The following is a 17,856-nucleotide window of genomic DNA, read 5'->3' as shown; positions in this document are numbered from 1 at the left end:
TCCTCCCTACCACTTCCTGTCAGCTAGTTGCTGACTCAGCCTCCTGACTGCAGGTTAATTTTATTTAGTCAAACAAATGTAACACGTCTTTGCGTCATTAAACAAATATTTCACAGCATAAACTCATGTAGCACATCTTAAAATAATACTCTACAACAGAAATCACCTGTGTGTGATGTGTGGAGGAACAGCATGGAGTCTACCTGGTTGTGCTGAGTGAGCTGGGGACTCGGAGGGAGATGGCATCAGAACACAGGACACTGGCCTTGGACTGAGAGGGCCACTGTTGTTCATGGAAGGGAGGGAATAGTCTCATCTGTGAATTTTATACCCCCGCCCCCATGCCGCCACCATTGGGATAATCTGGGGCTGTAGCAGAGGCAATTAGAACTCAGTCGTCTAGTTCAGCAGGCAGAGGGATGTGTTTGGGTCAGTGAGCCGGTTTTCTAGGGCTCAGTACTGGGAGCTAGGATATGCTAGGAAGTTGCTGTGTGTTTGGGCCGGGGGCCGCTGCTCTGTTACGCCCCGGGGGGACTGAGCTGTCTCGGGAAGCTCTGGGTGTCAACCCTTGCTTGACTCTTTTGGGCTCTGGCCTCCGGCAGCCCTTGGCCGTCCTTGGCTCGAAGCTGCAGTGTTCCGGAGTCTGTCTGTGCTGACAGGTGTGGCCAGCGTTTGTCTGGCTTTTTTCTCTTGGCTCCATCCTGCTCTGGTGTGACCTCGTTTGATGATGTCTGCAAAGATCCTGTTTCTCAATAAAGTCCCGTTCATTACCAAATTTCGGAACTAGAGCGTCTTGAGACACCGCTTAACCTGTGACAAGCTGTGACAGACCTTATCATCTTATTGAGGTCAAACCTTATTAACCTTATTGAGATCGAAATTAGCAAGCGATTTTCAGGGCTCCTGGTGGATCCCCCTTGGTGTGTTTGCAGAGGTCACTTGGTGCTGATCTTTTGCAGTGGGGAGCTCTGAGTCAAATTCTTCGTCATAGACAGAAAACAACCCCTGAGCACCTCCGTGTGTTCTTCACTTCCATCTGCTTTATTCAGAGTTGAGTTGACCACAGTGAAACCCCTAAGACGGGTTACTTGATTTTTTTTCTGTTTTATAAAAAATAGATTTTTTTCCTTGTACAGTATATCCTTATTACAGTTTCTCCTCCTTTTGTGCCTCCCAGTTCCTCATTACCTCCTCTCCCATCTGGATCCACTCCCTTTTTGTCTCTCCTTAGAAAACAACAGGCTTCTAAGAGATACCATCCAAACATAACACAATACAATATAATAAGATGAGACAAAACCCATCATATCCAAGTTGGACAAGGCAAATCAAGAGGAGGAAAAGAGCTTAAGAGTAGACACAGGATCAGAGGCCCACTCGGTCTCATACTCAGGAGTCCCATGAAAACACCAAACTGCAAGCTGTAATCTGTGCGCGGAGGACCTGGTGCAGACCCGTGCAGGCCTGTGCCCGCTGCTTCGTCTCTGAGCTCATCTGCGCCCTGCCTAGTTGATTCAGAGCTTGTCCCCCTTGGTGTCCCCTCCCTCCCCTCTGGCTCCTGCACCCTTCCCATCTCCTCTTCTGCAGGGTTCCCTGGGCTCTAAGGGGAGGGATCTGATGGAGAAGACAGGGCACTTTGTAAGGAGAGAGGGTCCAGGACAGTGTCTGCACAGGCTCCCTCCTGAAAGGCCCTTCCGGCTGCAGCTCTCGGGGAAGGGCACAAGGAGGAGCTCACGCACTGAGAAACACAGCACCAGAGAGGCTGTGGCCGCACAGGCCCTTCTGGGCTTAGGGCTTCCTACCAGGCCCCACCTCCCAGAGGTTCCAGAACCTCCCAGTAGTACCACCCCAAGGACCAAGCCTTTCGTCACAGAGTGGGAAACACAAATAATAAAGCCGTGTCCAAATCGTAGGATCCTTCTGCAATCTCTTGGCCAACGATGGAAATGGCAAATGAATGTTAGCTAGAGTTCTTAATATTTATGTGCAATTATTCTCAGAGAGATAGATTACATATTATTATGATGATAGTAGAGTGCCTGCAAACATCCTCTAGTGCCTCCTTGATACTTACTGTGGCTACCAAAGAGAGGCGAGGGAGCTGTCAATCAAAGTTCCATGGAATAAATTCTCACCACAAAGAAGATTATACTAGGCAGGGTGACTATTCCCTTAGCAACAACTTCGTGTGTCAGCTCTCTCCTGTGCCCCTGGGAATAGGAGCTCAGATCCCTCAAGCTGGAAAACAATTAATTTCCTGTGCAGGGAGCTGAATGTTCTGCCTGCAGAGTCAGTAGGTATAGAATAGTTTTGCCACCTGTCTCCACGTGGCGACTGCTTTTGCGAGCCTGCCTCCTGCATATTGTGAGTTTTATTTTTAGTACAGAGTTCATTCGCCCACTGGCGGGGACCCTGGAGAAACTGAGACCTGCTCTTAGTATTAGTCTGACATTCTCTGAGAGCAGAGAGGGTGGCTGCCCCTGTGGGCCCCTCTCTGAATTCTTAAAGCTTGTCTTCTTAGGAAACGCCCCCTGTCGGCAGAGGAAGGGTGTGATTGCATTTAGCAAGTGTGGAAATCAAATCTTAGCTCCTAAGTGCAACAAGACACAGTGTTTCTGGAATAACTTTCTAATCCTTACGTTACCGGGCTATGAAAAGCCCAAAGGTACTGAGATTTTCCTCAGTGGACCATCTTGATTGGGGTACGGGGTGGGGAGGACAGGGGTAGGTGGGGTCCAGGCCATTTCCTCTAACCTGACCGGTCCTCACTTAAGAGCTACTTCCCTTGGATTCAGTGCCCCAGGACTTTGCCCAATATAATTGTGGTTTTAGATAAATAATTTGGTGTCACTTCATAGGGTAAAAACATTGTGAAGATATTTGTACATCATTTCCTTTAACTTTGGGCGGCAAGAAAACATATGATTATAGATGTCTTGTGGAATGTTGAGTCTTCAGTAAGGATCTTAAGTTTGAGGGGAAGTTTTAGTCTAAGACTCTGAAGTTCACACATGTCTTGCCCCAGAGCGGGCAGGTAGCCAGTTAAGGCTGGTGAGTGTGTCCTATCTTGGTGGAAATGGTCATATCTCCCTGTCAATCAAATTTCCCACTGCGTGAGTCACCTCTGTTTCTATGTTCTCATGAAAGACCCTTTGGACTCTCCCATCATCTACGCTTTTTGCTTCCTTCAATGCCCATGGATTTGGGTCGTAAGGCACAATGACATGTTGGATTTATATTGCCAAGCACCTAGAAACTGGCAGAAAACAGGATTCTCACTTAGGAGGCAAGCTGAGTTACTTCATATTTGTCAACCAGGATTCCAGACCCACGAGCAACTGTAACTCAAGGCCAGTTGACTGCGGTTTAGTTAGATTTAGTTATTAACTGTAAATGTCTCTCTCTGAAATTCCTTTTGTTTTAGGGTCAAATGGTGCAGAAGGGGACGTACACCGAGTTTCTGAAATCTGGCGTAGATTTTGGTTCCCTTTTAAAGAAGGAGAATGAGGAGGCAGAACATTCCTCAGCGGCAGGAACTCCAACACTCAGGAAACGAACCTTCTCCGAGTCCTCAATTTGGTCCCAGCAATCGTCCAGACCCTCTTTGAAAGATGGGGCTCCAGAGGGCCAAGACGTGAGTTGTCTTGTATTGTGTGTTCTTTTGCTCTTACAGACATTGTGACTCTTTGAGTCACTCTGTTGGTGGCAGTTCCATTTGTCTTAACGTTGAGCCTGTTCTAAGGTGTAATGCGATGCTGTTGGCAGGGTTAAAATAGAGTTAAGCAGAGAACCCTGGCTGTGGCTCTCTCCTGGGTGTGGCTGGAGAACCTCACAGACATCCCTAGTGGCTCTGCTCCTAGAAGTTCCAAAGGTCTGTGTGTCTCACGGATGCCTGAAGTCTAGAATGTACCATATGTGCAAATAGCCTATGTACTTCTGTATATTTTAAGCCATCTCTAGATTACTTGTAATTCCCAGTACAATATAAATGCTGTATAAACACTTGATATATGGTATTACTAGGGAATAGTGAGGGGGAAAAAGTGTCCATACATGTTCAGTACAGATGACGATTTTCCCCTCTGAATGTTTCCAGTTTGCAATTGTGGGACTCGAGCATGCTAGGGCTGACTATAGTCTTTGCTGTCCAAACCCTCACTCCCCAAATCTAGGAGCCTGGACAATTCTGATGTAAATGGAGATGCTCTCCTCCCTCCCGTGTGGAGGTATCTGCTCAGTTACTGTCTCTGGCTAGCAGCAGCGTGAGCCATCTGGTTATTCTTCTTGGTCTTTTTTGTGCTGCAGTTGAATTCGGAGCCTTGCATGTGCTAAGCATGCCCCCTTCACAGACCTGCGCTTCCACCTCTGCTGTGTCCTTTCCCATTGATGAGTGATACTTTAGTTCTCATCATTCTGTGATTGCTTTGCATTTGGGTGTTAGGCATGTGCTGGACATCATGCCGCTGTGTTCCATGCAAAGCCCCACCACCATGAGCAAATGTTCCCAGAAGTGAGGGGACTGGGTCCAGGGTAGATACGCTGATGGACTGGATAGATATTTGCAAGGAAGAATTACCATTTCTGATTCCTACCAGCAACCAATCATTTACCTGTTTTCCTGGAGTTTTGTCAACCATCAGTTTCTGAACTTCTTGTGTCACTGTTTTGCTTACCAACACCTTCCCCTCCACAGACAGAAAATGCCCAGGCAGCGCAGCCAGAGGAGAGCCGTTCCGAAGGGAAGGTGGGCTTCAAGGCCTACAAGAACTACTTCACTGCTGGTGCCTCTTGGTTTTTCATCATATTCCTTATTCTGCTCAACATGGCAGCTCAGGTACATGATGACGTCTGTGCCCTCCATGTGACCTTTACACACATACACTTTTGCATGATTGATGCATTGTGCCATTCACTCAGGATTGGCACTGAGGTGTGCCGTCTGGTGGGGAGCAACGTAAGTGACGACTGGGGTTGAAAATGTAGAGCGGGGTTACCTTAACCATGACATCTTGTCTGGGAAGCGGGGTTTGGCATAGACGCAAGCCGGCCGGGACCACGTAGTGCTCTAAGTATTACATCTTAGTAATTTTGAGTTTCAGACTCAGAAGTCAAGCCAACGTTGCATTTCACTTCCCTCTGCAGGTGTTCTATGTTCTTCAGGACTGGTGGCTTTCCTACTGGTGAGTTGTTCTGGTCTGAATTAAAGGCCATAAGATCCATAGGTGGCTTCGTTTTCCTATAGGTTTTAGAGAGAGGTGGGTTTCTTGGGTCTTCCATTCCAACCTTAGTCGCCTGAAGAGAAAGAGTGCAGTCTTGCTGGTGAAGTGTGACCTATAGTGGTCTTTACCCACCTCTGGTCATCAGCTGTATGGTGAGAACTCAATATCAAGATTCAAACTGGTTTGTTTTTGTTTTTTTTGTTTTTTGGCTTTTCAAGACAGGGTTTTTCTATGTTGTCCTGGCTATCCTGGAACTCACTCTGTAGATCAGGCTGACCTCAAACTCACAGAGATCTGCCTGCCTCGGCCTCTTGAGTGCGGGGATTAAAGGCGTGCACCACCACTGCCTGGCATTGAATTTTATTTTATGTATATGAGTGTTTTGCTTGCATATATATCCATGTACCATGTGTGAGCCTGGTGGCTACAGAGGCCAGAAGAGGGCATAAGGTCCCTGGAACCAGAATTATGAACAATTGTGATCTGCCATATGGGTGCTGAGAATTGAATCCAGATCCTCTGGCAGAACAACCAGTGCTCTTAACCACTGACCAATCTCTCCAGCCCAGTTCAAACTGAATTTTAAAAGGCAGATACACAAAGGATTGTGTGAGCTGAGAATCATTTTCTAGCACAAGGCATTTCTCTCAAACTGAGGTTCCTTTTGTTTTATGTTTACCTAATACTTTTTCCTTCCATAGGGCCAACAAGCAAGGTGCTCTGAACAACACGAAAAATGGGGATGGAAATGTCACCGAGACCCTAGATCTTAACTGGTACTTAGGAATTTACGCAGGTAAAGTTTACTCATTGGGTCTATTATGTGAGAGCCTGAGGTGCTTACAATGAGCCTGTGTGAGCTACCAGAGCTCCTAGGAGTAATTCAGTAGCGTCTTAACAGATTAGGAGACTGAGTCGCATTTACTCTGTGAATTAATTAGAATAATTATTTTTTTTAATCTACTAGAAGAAAGAGGTTGAATGAAGACTCTTAATTTGCTCTATACTGGATTTTGAAAGTTAAACTAGGATTGAGCATTCAGAAAACCAGCCAGTGGAACTAGGTGGCTATTGTCTCTTCTAATAGGTTGCTTTAGTTAACTCTTATATCATTATATGGATGGGCAGGGGATTAGAAACGGATCCCCACCCTGTGCTTTGAATTGTTCCAATTCTCTATGAATAAGCCCAGGCCTTTATTGAGCTTGGATGGAATTCTCTGGCAGCAAGGTCCCCACATAGAAGCATTATCCCCTCACAGGTATGCAGAGTTCTCTTCAGCACACTGCTCATCTCCTGGGCTTCACTGATCACTGAAGAGGGAGGCTAAGCGGGAGAAACCCAGTGTCTAGGAATTAGGACTCCTTCTCTTTCCTACCTTGAGATCAACAATGTTATCATGTCTCCAACTGTGTGATTAATTTAACATTTGGTTTGCCAGACTAATAGTAACACCACACTCTGTTTTCACAAGACTGCCTGGAATATGTGTAGAATTACATACTTTAAAAAAGAAAATCCTCATCTAAAATTTCAAGTATTCCCACAGGAAATACTCATGCTTTCCTTGGATAGAATGCATTATCTGTTAGAACCCACTCACCAAGATTTGGTACTTATTTTGTTGATCTCTTGCTAAGAAACCTTAGTCCATTGACTGGTGGTCTTTGCAAGACCCAGAGGGAAACAGGTCCATTATCTATTCAGGTAGGCTGGGAGACTAAGAAATAATAATACCTGTGTCTAGAGTTTTAGAATTTAAGCCGCTTTCAGAGGTTAGATAATAACACTGTGTTGTTACAAGGCAAAATGTTTACCATATCAGTTCTTCCTGGTCTGGGTAGCAGTGTGAGCTAAAAGCTACTAGAAACAAGGGGAACAGTGGTTAGGGATGTAGCTCAGTGGGAGAATGCTTGCCTCATGTATGTAGAGATGTTCCATCCCCACAACACACCGCACACCCTCGCCACACACATACCTGTGCAGAGCGGTTAGCCAAGCAGGCCTTAGTCAAACATACAGTTTAAATGGTGCTCATTTAAAATCATTATGCTTATAAAAGACACATGGTGATTAGTTGCCTATTTAACTATCTTATGTTAAAACGTGATTTATATTTTCTCACAATTCAACCACTTAAGTTTTTCCATGTACAACTTAATGTGGTATTTTCAAATTCTGTAAAGCTACTTGGGCATTGACTACAAGGAAAAGGTAAATCTTTTCCCTGTTAGAGTCACATGTTGTTATCAAAACCCACTGCAGTGTCAGGTTATGGGACTTATAAGTAATCGTTGGGATATGGAGACAGAAAGGACACCTTTCCTATGATTGTCTTTCTTCAGAGTTCTTACTAGAACATGCAATTTATTTATGAAAGCCTGCTGTTTATACTTTATCCACCCTCTGCCCACATGTATATTTTCCATTCAGTGAGAAAAAAATTTTAATTTTTGTCAGTCTATCTTATAAATACATCCTACTTATGTAGGACCTAGATGTTTATGTAATAAAATAAATAATATCTTTATAGACTCTCTAACCTACTGTGGCATTATTGAAGAAAATGTAAAGATACTGTTTTCTCTGGATGATTTTTCTTTATTTCAGGTTTAACTGCCATTACAGTCCTTTTTGGCATAGCAAGATCCCTATTGGTTTTCTATGTTCTTGTGAATGCTTCCCAAACTTTGCACAACAGGATGTTTGAATCAATCCTGAAAGCTCCAGTATTGTTCTTCGATAGAAATCCAATCGGTGAGTCAGATGCGGAGTTCCCCAGTACGTGTGTCCTGTTAATGCATTGAAGAGCTGATGACATCTCTTTCTTTGAAAGGGGAGGTGATACTGAGAGAAAATCACTCTGCAAATGTTTGTTTTCTACAGTAAGCTTCCCCGATATTTCCCTCCCACAGTAGGAAATCTAAAATATCAGTTACATAGAGTTATCTCAGTGTGTATAGGTGTGTAATGACACATCTACACTCAGTTACATAGTGATCTCAGTGTGTATAGGATAGGTGTGTAACAACACATCTACACTCAGTTACATAGTGATCTCAGTGTGTATAGGTGTGTAACATCACATCTACACTCAGTTACATAGTGATCTCAGTGTGTATAGGTGTGTAACAACACATCTACACTCAGATGGCAGAGATTGTTGTCACGTGGCTCCCAGAGTTCCCTGCACACCTTGCAGGCAGGTAGAATGTAGTTGCGCAGTTGGTCAGACACCTCCTTGTTCACAGTGCTGGCCCGTACCACCTTCTGAAGGGTCTCATTAGGAGGAACCCTCTCTGAGCAGGAAATGAGGGGTTGTGCAATTGCTTCTTTTCTTGGGAGGATCATTCATTTCTTGAAGTCTGAGGACTTGACTGTGAGGTTGACCTGACTGGTATCAAAGATGTATCTAAAGCCCCCCAAATGTGATCACCCACAGTATTCTATCTCACTTATTATAATATAATATAAATATATTATTTATTTAGTATTTTGAGATAGTGTCTTGCTACTGTAGCCCAGGCTGGACTGGAAGTCACTGTGTAGAGTAGGCTAACCCTGAACTGGTGATGATAGCTCTCTTGCCTCTTCTCACAAGTGCTGAGATTCTGCACCATTACATCCCATTTAACTCTGTTTTTAAAACAAACAAAAACAACCACAAAAACCCCAGTTTCCTTCTTTGTCATTTGTTGTGACCCTCTTAACTCTGTGGACTTTGGTTGTATGACAGTCTTTGTGCTGAAGAGAGAGATCCCTGTACTCAGTGCCTTTGCGTGAATGGATGGAGGCCCCACACAGTGGTGCTCTGACCCACTTTGCTTCTGCTGGTACCTCCTTGGGCTGAATTCCTAGGAAGTGTTAGTCATCACCACAGACTGGTCATCTGGGGGTCAGTGGTGAGGCCTGGGGCACCTTTGTTTATGTAGGTGATAATTAATGGGACCTATTGTGGAGGAATGTGACCTGGGGGGAGCACAGAGGACCGGCTGGCCATTAAATACCTGGTGGACCTAGAGCAAAGCATTTAGATAGTATCAGATGAACAATTTTTAAAGTAGGATGTGTTGGTTAAAAGTGTGGACCCTGGCACCAGTGGCCATCTCGACACTAGCTCCGTGTGAGAATCCTGGTTATAGCTGTGATGATGTTCGTACGCCAGTTACTTAATCTCTCTGTGCCTTGACATTCATATGTGTGAAATGGGGACAATATCCATACCCATCTTATTAGAAACTGAGATTTAAGCAGGTGAATGATTTTCAGTGCTCGGAGTGGTACCTTAGCCTCCCATCAGTTCCCAAAAAGAAGACGAGTGACAGGGACAGGAGCCCTGGAGTTCAGTTCAGTCCTGCAGGATGGAAATACCAATTCTGAACTTCTCTGTTCCACATGATTGGCGTGAGGGTTAAACAATACCGTTCTGGAAGGCGTCGCATATGCATTAACCCCACAGATGCTCTCTAGTCTGGGCAGGAGGTGGAGCCCAAAGAACGATGAGCCACACATGCCCATGCGGTCAGGCTGGAGCTGCGCTCAGAAGGGAGCTGGCGGATTTGGCGCTCTGAGCATCGTAGCTGCTCAGCTGGTCAAGTGCATGGACACCTGGGACATTTGCAGGCTGTGTTCCGCTCCCAGGCTCTGCTCCCTGTCCTGCTCACCAGGCTCTTCATGTTCCAGACCATAGGCTGTTCCTGGTATTGTCTATTGAGGGACTTAGGGCCCGGTTGGTCTGAATCTTGGGTAACCACTTCCATCAAGCCAGAGACATCGCTTTCTTCTCCCTGCCTCATCTATTAGCAGGACTTCCTCCCTCCAGGGAAAACAGAGCCCAAATAAACCCCCAGAGATAGACCTCACTGCCATAAATGTAAACACGAGTTATTGACCTTTTTAGTGGAGTACTTAAAACAGAGAAAATTCAAAAACTTTTTAAGATTTCAGTTCTCATTTGAACAATATTTTGCGCATTTTTCAGTGGTGAAGAGATACATCCAAGTTATGAATTATGCTGTATATAGCCTATAGCATTAGTTATTTATGTCCTGAAGTGGTTATTTTGCACATAATGTGTACGGAAGCAGCCCTGTTATGTCACGCCTCCTCAGTTACACAGCATGTTTGCTGAGCAATGTAAAGACACAAGAAAAATCTCTTTAAATAATGTTTCCTCAGAGAGCCTTCAGGAGCCCCTGGAGGTCAGCAGGAGTTTCCTGCCATCTCTGCGTCCCGGTACCCTCCCGGATTTTATAAAGCTTCAGGGACTGGAAGGATTTCTGCCAGCATATGGTAGTATCCAGTAAGCTAGACACAGGAGCAGAGTGGTGCAGAGACTTGAGCTGGAGCCCCACAGCTCTGCCGCCCCCTGTGGAGTCCCCTCACCATTGTCCGATGTGTCTCGAGCCCAGCTTGGACCTGAGATCTGACCCCTCCATCCCTTCTCTGGTCGCCGCTTGTGTCAGAATCCCAGAGAACACATCCAATCCTGGAAGTTAAAAGTGTCTTGTTCCTTCTGCATGGGTTTGCCTTGCCCTCCACCCAGGAGTGGTACTTCCTGGCCTCTCCCTGGTACTGATCAGTGGGTGACCTTGGCACTTGTCCAGAAACCCAGGCCTCCCATGGAGGCTGCAACACTGGCCACAGAGCCTTCGTCCCGAGTTTCTGAGTGGCATCTAAAGGAGAGAGTGGGACAGACCTCCACAATGCTGTCGTCTCATATGGCCGGTGACCAGAGTCACACCCAGGACTTAAGATGTGAAGCTACTCTCCTTGTAGAACCCGTGCGCGAGGATGCAGAGTTAGTCACCGCGTGTTTATATAATACGGCCCCGGACTGTTTCCTCATGTTTCATAACCTGATAAATCTTAAGCTCATAGTTAGGATCGATTTCAAACCAAAACAGTCTATGACCTTAGATTGCCAGAACCAGCTTTCCTTCTTCCTCTTCATATCCCCCCTCCCTCTTCTCACCCTTCTTTGTTTTCTGTCCCTGTCTCTCCCGAGGTGGCCTGGTGATGGCAAGTCCATCTGTCACAGGGCCTCACGTCTGAGCTGTGTCCTTCTGCTTTCCGATATTTGAGTTGACACTCCAGGTGAACGGTGTTTCTGGTCATCTTCTGGTTGGCACTCCAGGTGAACGGTGTTTCTGGTCACCTTCTGGTTGGCACTCCAGGTGAATGGTGTTTCTAGTCATCTTCTGGTTGGCACTCCAGGTGAATGGTGTTTCTAGTCATCTTCTGGTTGGCACTCCAGGTGAACGGTGTTTCTAGTCATCTTCTGGTTGGCACTCCAGGTGAACAGTGTTTCTAGTCATCTTCTGGTTGGCACTCCAGGTGAACGGTGTTTCTAGTCATCTTCTGGTTGGCACTCCAAGTGAACGGTGTTTCTAGTCATCTTCTTGTCTCCTTTTCATCTCCCTCTTCCTCATCAGTTTATCTCCCAGCTTAGCACTTTGGTTCAAGAAGATCTTAATACACAGGGCCACACAAACTCTGGGTCGAGCGTGTTAACAGACGTAAACATAGGATTTCTCCTGTGATCACAAGCAGGTTCTCCTTGCAAGGAGCCAGGCTACTCTGGACATTGGTCACAAGAGGGCAGCATGAGCTGCAGAATTGCAGGGACAGAGCCCCAGAGCGCTTGCATGGCAAAACCTGGATCTGCTGTTAAAGCTTTCTTGGAAAAATTCTCCTTTTCTAGTTTGTGTCTGTGTACCTCATGAGACTCAATAAAAAAACATTAAAAGGCATTTCCCCCCATTTATGACCAAAACATCAAGCTGCATTATAGAAATCTTTACGTGCTACTGGAGAACGCCTAGAATTTCAAGGAGGATATTTTGATCCCCATTCAACACTCTCTGAACTAGACTCTGGAATAGGCGGGGACTGTCCCCCTGGCTAGATGGATATTATTTCCTAAAGGGTTAGTTCTGACTGACTGCTGTTTTCCTTCCGGGAGAAGGATGATCACTATGTCTTTACTTCAGTATCATCTGAATCCACAAAGACCGTTTATCCGATCCAGTCACCCAGCTTTTCCTTTCTCTCTTGGAGACCAGAAGAGTGGCTGGCTAGTGGCCCTGTCTTCTTGTGTCTAGTTTCAGTCACATTGCGAGTGGCCGACTGCATTAACTTTCAGACTCCATAGAAATATTTATTTAGCTTTAATTTGACTATTTGCCTGGAAGAAATGGAGCCACTGGTACAGGTAGACACGTTTGTTTCTTTTCTGTAGGAGGTACAGAGTTAGTCTTGGGTGATGGCCAATGAGTTCATTCACATGACAGATTTTTCCCTGCTATGTTCTGTGTGTGCTGGTGTGTGCATTCCACAGTGTAAAAAGGAGTATCAGTTTATGTCACCATTTTAGAATTAAGTGTGTGAGAAATAAAATACCGAGAAAGAAGGAAAAGAAGCACACGGACTTCTATTGATTTAAAATATATATTAAATAATACACCACACACACACACACACACACACACACACACACACACACACACACACACACAGGTTCTTTTGATGGAAGTGGCCACTATCACTAATAGCCCTAGACTTTAAGGTAGGCACTCTCGTATCCATCCTAATAAAAAATCTAGAGATTGTATAATGATTAGGACTCACAGCTCAATTGAGTGGGAAATTGGGCTCGTCAATGACTTCACAAGTATAAACTATTCTAGACCAGGCTGTGGGAGGAGGGCTGTCATTGGTTTACAGTATTGTTCTTTTTCTCCAGTCCGGAGAGGGAGTCCTCAGAATCCAGGGTAAGTTGCTAACGAACTCAGGCAGACGTGGAAAGAGAGTTTAAAGAAGCACAGTTTCGTACCATCAGAGAGGCTGTCTGGCTGGAGCATTCATCACATCAATTGTCAACATACCTGGCTTTGCCAGAAGAGCAGAAGAAGAAAGTCCTCAATAGAGAAGAAATCTAATTGCAGGATACCTGTCTGTTTATTCAGCTCCAGTGACCACTGGAGTTAGTGCTAAATGCATATTTTAGCAAGTATAATACGGCACTGTCAAAATTACCCTGACAATAATAGGCCTGTTAAATTATAGCTCCATGAGTTCGGAGGTAAAACGGCCCTGCTTGGCAGCGCACATTAATCTGTGCCTGTTCACACAAGTGCTTCTGCTGAGCAGGTAGCATGTTTAAACAAGAAATACTGGTCTTAAAAACCTCTGATTTATGGTAGGTGTTGTTTTGACACAGCATCATTCAGACGATTTACAAGGCAAGGCTTGGTGTTAAAATATCTCACCGGTGTTGCCCTTCGTCACCAACATAAATATTCAGCAATGGCGCTGGAAATTGGTGAGGTGCCCATTCAGGCCAGATCACTCGCTCAGTTTCCTTTCAACTGAGATCTGTTGTGGATATGGCTAAAAAGAAACAAGGATTTCTCTTCCTTGAGTTCAGACTGGAATGGAGAATAAGAATAGCTGCCGTTCTGACAGCTTTCATGGACTCATCCTGCCTAGATTGGTTTTAATTCTGGCATAAGGCCTACGGGCTTTTCTTCTCTTTCTTTTTTTAAAACCTTTTCCTTGCTTTGTGCATGTTGTAAAGAATATATTTATATGTACATTAGTTAGTTCAAGAGGCTTTTTCTGTTCAAAGGAAGAAGTTAGTCATCGTCAGAAAAGCTTTGTTGCAAAACAAAAACACACATTACCCCTTTCATTTTTTCCTTGTTTTTAATAACAAACGTGAGTGAGTACAAAAGGAATTACACAAAAGATTGCATTAATCATAGTGATCCTCAATAGCCACATAAATATTATTTTTTTTTGGTTTGAATGAAATAGCTAATGGTTTGAAGTAGGTGTGGCAATTAAATCCTGTCAAGTTGTCACATATTAAAAATAATGTTTTTTCACATAACAATGGGCATATGTACTTAAACTCTTATCGGGGTGATATTAAGTGATATTTTATGGGAGTTGCCCATTTACGGCTAATAGCATAATAAAAGCCTTTGTTATGAGTTTAAATAGTTACATAGTTACATATATTTGATTGCTGTTGTTATTTCATCCGTAATCTCTCTAAATGAGATTATTATGGTGCTTTTCTAACAGCTGGCAAATATTACACTGTTTTAATGCACACTTTAAATCTGTTAGAATGTTCCAATTGCTCTTTAGTCATTTTTTTTCTCCATAATAAATTGTACATGGAAATACTGGCAGCTTAGTAACATGCATGTGCATGTATACACACACACACACACACACACACACACACAGAGTGAGAGTTGTTCAATAGAATGTTTAAAAGATAAAAATTGTTAACTTGTTCAAAATGATGATCATGTATTTCAGAAGATAAAAAGGATGGCATTTCTCTTAATTATTTCAAATTATTTTCCACAAAGGCTTATATTAAATATTGCATGCATATTTTTATTTCATCTTTGTACCCTCTATTATAAATATTATTCTTCATTTTGAAATGAACAGACTGGGAAAAAAATCTAAATATTTGCATCACTGAGTCACATTTTATCTCACATAAAGTATAATTTTTTTTTGTCTGCTTCTGTCTGGTTTACCATGGTACTTGTCAAGATGATAGTTACCCTTAATGGCAAATGTGTATTTAGTATCTGAGTATCGTGCTATCCTTGTGAGTCTGTCTTCTCTGAAGGTAGCGAAGTTCTATGACTATAATGTTAATGTCCTCCACTGTGAGGCATCCAGTGGTTCAGGATCCATGCTGTTTAAATCCAGCTAACTTAGAGCTAGGTATACGCAGCATCCGTGGCTCCTGCCACCCGAGATGTGTAAATGGGTTCCCCATCCAAGGCTTCTCCCCAGTGTCAGATCCACAGTCAGAAAGGCCTGGAGGAACAAGTGCATCACAGAACCCTCCCCAACCTCTTCTTTTGTGCAACATTTCAAGAGAAAATGGAGTGAGTTCTGTACCAACTCCATCACAAATAGATATGGATGTTATGGAGAGTCTAGTGGGGGTAAAGCATGGTTTGGGGGTACTAGGTGGAAATCAGCAGGGACTTATTAAGTTAGGATTCTGTTTGTCTGTTGTTGTGTTGTTTTGTGGTTAGTTATGTATGCACTACCTGTGTCTTGTGTTGGCTTTGTGCTCCTGCCGTCTTCAAACTTATCTGTTATTTTATTACCACATGTCCCAGACTCAAGATCGGGGACTTTGTAGTTGATGAGTAAATACATGTTGATTTCTTAGAACAAGGGGAAGCTTCGTAGGGGCATTTACATCTCCCCAAGCTACGCCCAGCAAGAACAATGGAGTGCAGGGGTAATTAGAATAAAATTGCACCCTTTTGTTTTATAGTTGGCAGATATATGGAACTGAGTTCTGCTTTCAAAAGAGCAGCTGCCAATAGGCCATAGTGGGCCTAGTCTACAGAGTGGGAGGGCCTAGACAGAAAAGCCAGAATCGATTCTCCGTGATTCGTGAACCTGGCCTATGGTTCTAGGTTCTCTAGTTGTTTGCCAGCTGAGGAAATAAAAACTGTCAAACACCTAATACATTTCTTTGAGGCTTCAGTGTCCCTTGAAGAGGACTTCTGGCCTTTCCATAGCCTGGGGTTTTTCTACTTTCATAGTTGTGTTTTATAAACTGGTGGCCCCAAGAAATAGGAGAAAATGCATGGTGTTTTAAGACATGTTAATGACAGACAGGCTACAGCCGCAGTGAAGGGGAGCCTGAGAAGGCTTGGGGAGCTGACATGTCCCTCTGTGGTGGTGACATGGCCTTGCCACTGCTAAACCATTTGCTTCAGTTCCCTCGCCCTTGGCCTCCAATAAGTGAAAAAAGGAGTTCCTTTTCTCCTCAGATATTCATTGGTCAGCTTCTAGGTGTCTGTCCATCTTCACAGGACTTTGCATACTTAACTAGCCACAGACAATAGATGGCTTTAAGAAAACATAAAAATAAATAATAACAAAAAAACCCATTGCGTTCTCTGATTCTGTGTAGGAGTGTTACAGATTGTAAATTTAGGAGTTGTGGATGAATACACAGACCCTAACTTACTCCCCAAATGGCCCGATAGTGTATATCTTCACCATCAGTGGCTGGCTTTGATTTCATTAAGTTTGCTCTTCACCTGATACTTGAGAGTAAATTGTTTCATACTGAAACCACGCTAGTGGGAGGATGCAAGAGTCTGGGGAACTGAAGTCCACGATTCTGTGTTTAAGATCACAGTTGCTGAGTTACAGCAGACTCCAAGTCTCCACTACCATCCAAACACATTCCTGACCCATGAGGGAAGTCACCATGCTATGGCCTAACCTAGGAAATGGACAGGGATCTTCAGAGTTACAGAGTCCTACATACACTCTGGGCGCTCTAGACGTCTCAGTAGAATATGAGCAATGACATTTTCTCTGTGAGTAATGTTATCTTGCAATCAGCCATCATCCATTGAGTATCCTCATTCTTGGAAACCAGGATTAGTCTTTGAGGGGAAAAAAAAGTCCCCCTCTTTAAGTTGTATTAATATCCAGAAGAAAAACTTGACAAGCTTTCAAGTGCATTTTGAGTGGAAGTTTATTAGAATGTGTGCTTGTGCAGAAAGCCATCGCACAATCAGGTTCTCCATTCTGGGAAGTGTCTGCTTTCACGTCTGTCTTTCTTTTTACATTTGCACTTTAATAGATTGTATCACATGGGCAAATGTTTCAACCTCCTGAACACCTGCAAAGTCTACTTGAGACTTGTTCTGGGCTCTTGGAAACCTTTAGCCAGACATTATTTCACATGTAATCACTCTCATCGTTTTGGGAAAGTCCTGCCTGCAGGTCTGCCTTGCTGGAAGGTGGTGCTCGGTGCAGCTTCCTGTCAGACCTTAGAGACCAGCGGCCCCATCCCTGACTCTGGGGGTTAGTTCAGGATTTCCCTCTGAACTTGAAGCGGAAGTTTGAAGGTTTTTGGATTCCATGGCTGGGCCCTTTTTGCACTCGGCGAAGCCTGTAACCTGATCTAGAGATTTGAGAGCTGGTGAAGAGCATTAGCACACCAGCGCCTCTAGTTAGGTACCTCAGTGTCAGGTGACTCGCAAGTCTAATTCCGCACACCTGGATCATCTGTGCTTTGCGGCATAGACAGAAGCACAGTTTGGTTTTTGTCGTTACTTTGAAGTGCGTAGGTGTAAAAGATCAAGGAAGCATCACTTTCTTGTGCGTCGCCATTAAAACTAAAAAGAAAGAGCCTAGAGCAGTGGCCTGCAGGGGGCGCACCGGTGGCTGCTGCGCCGAGGACCTGGGCTCGGTTCCCAGCACCCACATGGTGACTCACAGCCATCTGTAGCACCAGTTCTGGAATACTCAGTGCTCACTTCTGACTTCTGCAGGTACCACACTCATGTGGTACACTTACATGCATGCCAACAGGACACCCATGCATTTTTAAATAAAAGAAAACAATTCTTCTGTTACAGTCAGAATGGCTTAGAATCATGAAATTAATTTTTTTGGGTGGTGGTGGTGGTTGTGTATGGACTGTAAATTATTTATTTCTTCTTTCCTTTTTGGAGAACAAGATCATACTGACATCTGAAAAACTGTATCTCATGCTGATATACATCTTCTCTCTAATCTCCTTTTTGCTTATCATAAAAATGAAAGTCAAAAATGGGTT

General features: G+C 44.1%; 1 protein-coding gene across 1 annotated transcript in view; it reads left to right on the top strand.

The window, feature by feature from the left end:
- Abcc4 (ATP binding cassette subfamily C member 4 (PEL blood group)) overlaps positions 1 to 17,856 on the top strand; it is a 230,615-nt gene that overhangs the window by 102,628 nt on the left and 110,131 nt on the right. The window contains exons 15-19 of the mRNA XM_006978748.4: positions 3,425 to 3,634; positions 4,694 to 4,834; positions 5,143 to 5,180; positions 5,921 to 6,015; positions 7,830 to 7,976. Coding sequence (XP_006978810.1) covers positions 3,425 to 3,634; positions 4,694 to 4,834; positions 5,143 to 5,180; positions 5,921 to 6,015; positions 7,830 to 7,976 — 631 coding nt within the window. The remainder of the gene's footprint in view (positions 1 to 3,424; positions 3,635 to 4,693; positions 4,835 to 5,142; positions 5,181 to 5,920; positions 6,016 to 7,829; positions 7,977 to 17,856) is intronic.

This window comes from Peromyscus maniculatus, chromosome 9 (assembly GCF_049852395.1).
Source record: "Peromyscus maniculatus bairdii isolate BWxNUB_F1_BW_parent chromosome 9, HU_Pman_BW_mat_3.1, whole genome shotgun sequence".
Classification (NCBI taxonomy): Eukaryota; Metazoa; Chordata; class Mammalia; order Rodentia; family Cricetidae; genus Peromyscus; species Peromyscus maniculatus.
This window is presented reverse-complemented; position numbering and strand designations above follow the sequence as displayed.